An 8,578-nucleotide genomic window follows, 5' to 3' on the forward strand; every position below is an offset into this window, starting at 1 on the left:
TGATCTTCAGAGGTCCCTTCCAACCCTGACCATTCTGTGACTCAGCACAGAGAATCCCTTTTGTCACTCAGTAGTGGCCCCAGTTGTTAGATCAAAGAGAAATTTTCACACGCTTTCACTGCAATCGCAACCAGTGAAGAGAATAGAAAACTTTGGGCTAAGAGTAAGGTAGCCATTAGTAAGTGGAAAAATAATTGAAAGAATTCTGCCTCTTCTAATAGAATATATTATAAACTGGGTTGGAAAATTCCTTAACAGTGATTACATTAGCTTATGTGACGTATCAAGATATTCGAAAAATTAGTGGCCTTAAAGACCAAACTGTTATAGTTGTGAAAGCTCCTCCAGAAACAAGACTTGAAGTGCCTGACCCAGTGGAGGTAAGAAGAACCTGGCTTTTCCTGCCAGGATATATATCATTTTTCTATAGATGGTGCAAGCATGTTGCGAGTTTTACTGTGGTAACTGATGCCCAAGTTGGATTATATTGGCATACAGTCCTATATTCATCTGTCTTACAAACTTTGGAGGTTTTTTGTTTTGGGGTTTTTTTTGTTTTGTTTTTAAAAAAAGGAAGGGCAATATTTAAAAATAATTTTACACAAAGCAATCATTATTTCTTCCTTTTCTCTCAGTTCCAGCTTTCCTTCAAAGTAATCCACACTATTTACAGATTATTCTCTTTTGCTATACTTTATGTAAAGAAGAGCTTTTCCTTGACAGTTGAAATTTCTTGTTTGTAACCATGTAAAATCTTGAAGAGATTCAGGTCTTTTTTTTTTTTTTTTAAACTTTATGTAGTTTTGGTTATAAAGTTCATGGATAACTCAATGCCTTAAGCATCTTGATGACTCATATTACTAATATCCTAATTTATTGAGACATGTGTTTTCATGTAGGATTTTCTTTTCTGAAGTGTTACAGTTATTGTAGAAAATTGTGGTTTACTCCTAGAACCCATTCTTGCCCTTCCTTCTTCCATCACCATCTTTGCTTCATTGACACTGACTTTACACATCGGTGTAAAACTTTGTGCCTTCTGCTAGTGCACTTTTTGTTTGCTATTGCAAAGTCTGTAGGGAGTGGGGATTTCCTTTCCTATTTTTATTGTAAGTACTTCTGTTTCTGAAGCTGTCTGTGTTTGTCTGTCCACCTCTTCTGTTGCCCCTTGCTGCTCAAACCACAGTCTCCCTCTGAGTGCCAGCTTTTGTATATGAGATGTCTGGCTCTTGTTCTTTCATCCTCCTTTTATTTCTCTTCCTTATCCGAGGTAGATATCTAGGGTAACTTGGCTGCTTCTCCCTTCCCTTACCTGATGTCACAGTTGCAGGGGAAAATGGTTCAGGTGGCTTTTCTTTGAAGACATCCTCAGGGAGTAGCTGTACTTTTCTTCATTCCTCTCATGGTTTATGAACCACATGGTTCTGCTGCTCCTGGGATTTTCTCTCTTGGTGGCAAAAGTGAGCTGCTTTGCAATTCCCAGTTGTTACGACAGACCCAAGTGTGTTGGGCAAATATAAATCACTTGCATGAGCCACTGCTTTAGAGACTTAAAAATGCACCTAATTTCTTCTCTCAAGGAGCAATTAGACATAGGGCTAAACCCCAGAAACTTCTGTGCTGTGTTCATACCTCTTTGTTATTCCCTCATCCCTGCTCTTGGGCTGGTTCCACTGAGCCCAGGGCCCGGCAGGAACAGACTCCAGATGCTCTCTCATTTCTTTTACTAGGGTTATTCCTCACTTGCTTAGGCCCATTATGGTTTACACCCTTTCTTTTCCCCCTGCCTTTGTCCTTAGTTTCCCCTTTGAACCTAGGTAGAGGTTGTGGAAGAATAAATCATTTTGCTGCAGTGAGGAAGAGATATCTTTTATCAGTATCCATAAATGTATACGGTTATCGCTGCTTGCTTTCCTGTTTGTTTCCCCTAGGCATTACGTTTTGATTTTTAATTCAGTGAACTCAGGCGGGTAGAGAGAGAGATGCACACAACCATTAAAGCTAGCGCCTAGACCTCCCTTATCCCCTATGCCCAACTTATACATTTAATGTTCAGCTTCAGGCAGTAGAAGTCCTATTTCTTTCTCTCCTTTGCAGTTACATTTCAGTGTCTTTTTTTGCATACCTCGCTCGCTCAACAGTACCTTCTCCAACTCCTGCTCTTCCCATCTCCTTTTTTCTAATTATCTTTAGCATTGCCCTAAGTACTCTTAAGTGTTTTCTCTGCCCTGGGTTATCCCTGTTCAGTTGTTGTTCTCTCTATTTGTAAATGCTGACTATTATGCTACATAACTGTCAGAACACAAATAATATGAGGAACTTTTTCTTAGAGGGCACAAGAAAATGTATTTGAAATAAGTCTTCAAAGAGGTATATAATGCCTGTATTCATACTTTTAAAAACTATTAATGCAATACAGCTGGAGCAGGTTTATTTTTAACTGGAGTCATTTATGATTTTCCATCATAAAGCTAAGAGCAACTTTGCAGATTTCCTATCTGTCTACGTATGTCACCTTGTTGTATTGCATCAATGCGTGAAAGTTAAGAAAAGATAATTTCTTGAGACAAATTAGGCGTTCCTGTTATTCAGAAACGCCATCAAAATTAGAGTTGCTGCCTTGAAGGGACAGGAGGACTCATATAAATGAGTTTGGGTAGTGAAAATGGCATGTTTTTTCTTTGTTATTTGGAAGAACTTCCCTGATAAACAGGTGAACTTACATATAGCTATTTGAGTTCAGTGTGAATTGATGCTGAAGGGTTTTGGGTGAGTGAGAAGGATGTTTTGGCATTCTTTTAAAGCAGAAATATTGACACAAATAAATCCAATAATATTGTTATGAATAATAATAAACCCTGTGACTTGCATCCTGTAGTTCCATTCCATCAGAATGCTCCAGGTTATTATGGTTGTAAGAAAATTTTAGGAGTTGAATCCTTTCTACCTCTCCGGTTATGATACAACACATAAAATGGTAGGCTTCTGAGATTCGTGCACTACAGACAGTGGGAAAACCTTTTATGTTCTCTTCCAGTCTAAAAGATACATCAGCCGAGCCTTTCACATCTTCAAAAAAAAAAAAAAAAAAATGCATGGGGGATTTCGGGTTCTCTTGATTAGTGAAAAATGTCTTCAAACACTCATGCCCCAGTAAGAATTTACTCCACATTGTCAATGTTCTGTCATGTTCATTGGTATAACACCTTTCTGATATTTGTTTTGTTAGCAGAGTGCATTGATACATTTATCTAGTACTCAAGGACCTATTGAAGTTTATCTGTGCCCAGAGGAAAACGATGCCCTCAGTCCAATGAAAACTTACAGTCAGGACCACAACGGAAATATTTCCAAAACCTTTTCCAAAGGTAAAATTATTTCTTTGTAATACTAATGGCCTTCCTTCTTGCTGTCATTCAAGATTTCGAACTTCAGATATCCAGCTCTTATCTTTTGGCTTTATTTTTCGGCTTTGTTTTTCTAAGAAGTGAAAAGCTAAGGCATCCATTTTCCACTGTGCCTTTCTGGTTTATATAGTGGGAAATATGTTTTCCTCTGCATCGGTTGTTTAAAATAAGTTTCATATTTGCATATCATATGGAACTATAACTTAAGTTTATGCAATATTGAAGAAACAAACAATTTTGTTCCTTTTGCGTTTTCAAATAGGACAGTAGCAGCAAAGACTTGTCTCAACACAAGAGGCAGAAACCTCTGTGTGCAGGCGTATGCAGCTACACAGTGTCACTGATGACATCCGTTGCCTAGAAAGTTTTCACTTGGAATATGAATTCCACTGAGAAACGGGCATCTCTCACTACACTTGATTTTTCTTTTTCCCAGTAGTTGTTGAAACCTTGTAAAATATTTTTTTCATAGAAAAGTCAGTGGTGATAACAACATGAGTAGTTTTGAGAAGCCCTTTGTAACAGATGAAAAACAAGGTAGAAATTATAAGGAGGCCCTATTTTGTTGAAATGATGCTTTATGAAAAGCCCTTTATGCAGTGATGACTTTGTTTCATCTGTGTCTAATATTTCTAAAGAGATTAAAGGTGTCATCTTTATTTTTTCCCTCCCTCCTCTTACAGAAGTGGCTTCTGCTAACTCAGGACAAGGTGACTGCTCAGTAAATATGGCAACAATCTCTCCGTTGGCTTCTCCAGCCAACCTTCTCCAGCAGACAGAGGACCAAATTCCCTCAAACTTTGAAGGACCATTTGTGAATTTGCTGCCTCCTCTGCTTCAGGAAGATTATTTGCTGAGCCTTGGGGATGAAGAAGGCATCAGTGACCTCTTTGATGCTTATGATTTAGAGAAGCTTCCTTCATTGGTGGATGAATTTATATACAGCTGATTCTCTTAAATGCTCGCCGTATCTAAATCATGTTTTTAATGGAATCAAAAAACCTGCCATCAGTCAGAGTTGTCCCCTACTTACTATGAAATAGCATTATTAAATAAACTAGGCTCTTGAACAGTGCTGATATTTTAATTAAATACTCCCTAAAATACTATAAGCAACAAGCAAAGGCTTTTACAGCAAGGCCTTCTCCTTGACCCTGAGCTCCAGCGCCTTGTGAGTCAGCAAGTGCAAGCAGGTGACCATAAATGTTTTGTCTTCACACTCCCCCAGTCTCTGCTTACCGTGACAAGTGGGCTTACGGAGAAGGGCTCAATGAACTGGTTTAGTCCTAAATAACAATTTTATAATAGTATTTCAGGTCGTGCCTTCTGCAGAGAATGCATGTCTTCTGGGTGTCACAACATGGATTGTACCTGCAGTGAACATAAATATGAAGTAATGCAAAAGCGTGAAATGGGATTCTTCAGCTACTTGTGGGAATGTTTAAATTGCTGTCATAATGCTCATTTTGAGCTATGTATATGTCTCATTATGAGGTCAAATACTTATGTCCTTAAAAGCTTTTAATAAAAAAAATACACTGTAAATGTAGTGTATATTGCAAATATTGAAAAGTATGAAGTTCTGCCACTTCTCATAGTAATTGCAGATTTTTAAAAATGCTTGTGTGTGTGTGTGTGTGTGAAAGTAGTTTTTGTTGGTTGTTTTTTTAAACTAGAACGAAGATGCACAGTTCAATTTTACTGCCCCCGATGTGCATTAGAACTGGTACATAAATTTTTGTGGTACTAAGTGGGGCTTTGTGTTAAGTGCCTACTAGAGATGCACTGTGGGTTTTTCCCTCTATGGAAAACACTTATGCCAAGCTTTGTTTGTTCAATATATCATATTTATCTCAGTGGGTTAGCTTCCTCTGCTTACAGCTTTTTATAATTCTCTTCGCCAGCAAAATGGAACTAATTTTTTTCCAAAGTACATAACTGTAAGTACCACATCAACTGAATTGCATTTATTTTTTTGAAGATCTTTGGTAGTATAGTATAGTACCAATATTTATTTTTTGAACGTGAGAGGAATTCTAAGAAGTCTTAAATAATTTTTTTTTTTTTGAGTGTAAAATATGTTGCCATGTTCTGGGCTAAATTAATGTAATGTTGATTAGATGATGCCCATATAATCCTTTTGTTTGCATTACTGTTGTACTTATCTGACATACTCAGAAAATTAGTACTATTTGTACTGTAGTAGAATATTATGTATGCAGGTTTTCTGGTACCATTGAGTTGCTGCTATGAAAGCTCACACATGAAAAGGCAAGAAGTCGCAGTAAAGAACACTGTATGACTGTGTGAGTTTTGGAATATAACATGTATAAAAGGCAACACATAAAGAACTGTTAAACAGTGTTAAGTGTGTGTTTATATGTACAAATGTGTGCATAGATCATTCAGCAGTTGTATTTAAGTTGATGTATGTTCTCAACTCACACTTTAGTTATCTAGCAGTTTTGTACAATAGAATTAATTTGTAAACACTGCCAGAATATTTTCTAGCTGGTTTGTAATTTTTTAAGAGTTTTTTTAGATGTGGATCTGTAAATAAAATTGTAGTATTTAAAGTTTTCGTCTTGTGGAAGAGGAAAGTAAAAGTTGTGTGAGCATGAAGATTTGCGAGACAAAGGGGCACTTTTGCGGGGGAAGAGGAAATGAAGACTAATGCAGACCATCTTTTTTTGTACAAATTAAACACTTGTCCCAATGTGCGTGGGCAAAATACTAATCTAATTTAGCTTTGCATTGTATGCTAGTTTAAAAAAAACACCTCTGTAAAATACTGTAAAAAAAAACCAAAAACAACAAAAAAAGCTTTTATGGTGAGTTTTGTAAATAGATTTATTAAAGGATGACCTGTTCTCTAGCTGTGATCTTACCACTTCCAATGGATGTAATTTGAATAAATTTTGTATGGTAATGAATCAATAAAAAGGATTTTTTAAAGAGTTCAGATTTGTATACAGCTTTTTAAATTCTTCTTACTCTTGGTGCCTATCATGCTTCTTCGTGGAACCTAGCTGTTATTATTTTCATTATTAGTGCTCACACTCATTTGACACCCAATAAGTTTCAATCCCACTTTTTTATTATGTGAACAATAAGTTCAGTGTGATTTTTTTTTTTTAAGCCATGGTGAAACAAGAATAAAAAAGACACACCTAAAGAGACATAGTAGGAGATCCAGAGGTTGGGCTAACACAGGTTTATTTTTATTTATTCCCCCATATGAATTATGAACAGACTTCTTGCAAACCTCATAGGAATTTGGTTATTCTAGGATTAAAGAACATGAATGCAATTGTTGAGGATCTGTTTAACCTTTCTACAGATAATTCTCCAGAAGTCTCCTAATAGTAGCTTTGCAATGAAGTTCTGTTTACTTGAGTCATCTCTTAACAGTCTCTTGAACCAAATGTGCATTTACAAACTTGTACTCCCTTTCTGGTCTTGGTGCTGTACCTTTCTAGATGCACAGCCATCAATTACTAAAAGAAAAAAAACAACTATCAGGATAAAGAAATCGCAATATGGTTGTTTGCTTAAATGTTACAATTCTGAGCAAGTCAAGCGTCTTGTCATCTTCCCTGCACACAAGAAGACAAATATTTTCTCTCTATGCACTTGTCCATACTTCTGCACACAGCAGTACTGAAAGGAAGATTACAGTAAAGATCCTCTGTTCTTCTATATTCCAAATAAATAATAAAGGAGGGCTAGAGGACTGCGTTCTCTAATCTCCCTTTGAAGCAGAGATGACAATAAATGTCCTCTTTCTGTCCTATCTGTCATAGCTCCCTGGCCTGTTCTCAGTTTTCATGTCAGTTTCTCTCCTTTCTGCTTTCTGTATCTGCTTTGTAAACTCTGGACCTGCTGAGTGCCAGAAGGAAAAAACCCAGCCAGTTAAAATTCTACTTCTCTGAGCTAGCATAATGTACCTCAACATTATTCAGCATACACATATTAGATTCAGGGAGGTTTTATTGAGGCCCATATGCGTTGCATTCCTTGGCTGCCAGCAGATGGAAAAGGATTCTGAGAAATCTGTCAAAACTGACCTGAGTGACTGACAGGCAACTACATGCTGCTTTGCACACAGGAGAGGAGTTTAAAAAAAAGAGGTTAAAAAAAAAAAAAAAGGTGGTTCCTGTCCTTGAACCTACAGTGAGAACTCATCCATCTACAAATGACGGACACCATCACTTTCTATTCTTTTTGACTTATACCTGAAAGAGTAAATTACACCACTGCCTTGATGCAGACATGGACATTTTTGTTGCAGAAAGAAAGTATGAAAGATACATAAGGTACTTTTTGTAGCATGAGACGTTGCTGCACGTTTAGAAACACCAAACTTAGCAGTATATGCCATTTTTTCTGTCATACAGTTAAGGCACAATGTCATTGGTGCTCCAATGCCAACAATTCTCAAGATGAAGTGAACCGAAAGCCTGCATAGCAAAGTCAATGGAGTGATATTAACAAAAGTATAAACAAGTACAATTCATCTACCCCTTTTGCTTTTCTTGCTGAAGCAAGATCTGCCTGTTTTCTACAGCAAAGTAAAGATCAGTAGAATGCTTTGTCTTTTTTAAGTTTGGGAGTTTCTTTATCCCCTTTTTCCTTTCTCAGACTTGACAGGGAGAAAGTGTCATATCTAACAGAAAAAATGGGTGGTTATCAGTTCTGAGTGGCTCTTAATGTTGCCGATGACAAATGAGCAGCTAGATTCTCCTAAACTGTAGGAACAGAGGGAGAAAGCTAATTACTTGTATCTAACTTTAGGACTCACCCATTTTTTTTTCTTGCATGACTTCACACTTACTTTTCCACCCAGAACTACACCTGAGTTATCAGAGAATAAAGTTGTCATGTAAAAACTGTGCCCTTGCTTGCCCGACTGTTTCCCTTCCCTAAGGATGCTAGCTGAGATGCTCTGAAACAACTAAGGAAGTATCTTCTACTAACCATGAGCTATAACTGAGGTTTGTATTTTATTTTCCTAGGAGTTTTTTTCTTTTCCAACTACCTACTCCTATAAAACCTATAATGACTTAACATGGTAACCCAGCGTGAGGCTGGTGTCTTTGAGTCTACCTCCCCTGAAGAGTAGGAAGTACAGTATACAGGCAACTTGGAAAGGACGTATTCTAAAGCTGTTC

General features: G+C 37.1%; 1 protein-coding gene across 1 annotated transcript in view; it reads left to right on the forward strand.

The window, feature by feature from the left end:
- The window catches only part of E2F3 (E2F transcription factor 3), a 34,830-nt gene extending 28,466 nt beyond the window's left edge, over positions 1-6,364 (forward strand). Inside the window, exons 5-7 of the mRNA XM_009895808.1 lie at positions 266-380; positions 3,230-3,368; positions 4,091-6,364. Of these exons, the coding sequence (XP_009894110.1) occupies positions 266-380; positions 3,230-3,368; positions 4,091-4,356 (520 nt within the window). The 3' untranslated portion in view covers positions 4,357-6,364. The remainder of the gene's footprint in view (positions 1-265; positions 381-3,229; positions 3,369-4,090) is intronic.
- The last annotated feature ends 2,214 nt before the right edge of the window (positions 6,365-8,578 follow it).

Source organism: Charadrius vociferus, unplaced genomic scaffold, assembly GCF_000708025.1.
Source record: "Charadrius vociferus isolate BGI_N301 unplaced genomic scaffold, ASM70802v2 scaffold422, whole genome shotgun sequence".
Lineage (NCBI taxonomy): Eukaryota > Metazoa > Chordata > Aves > Charadriiformes > Charadriidae > Charadrius > Charadrius vociferus.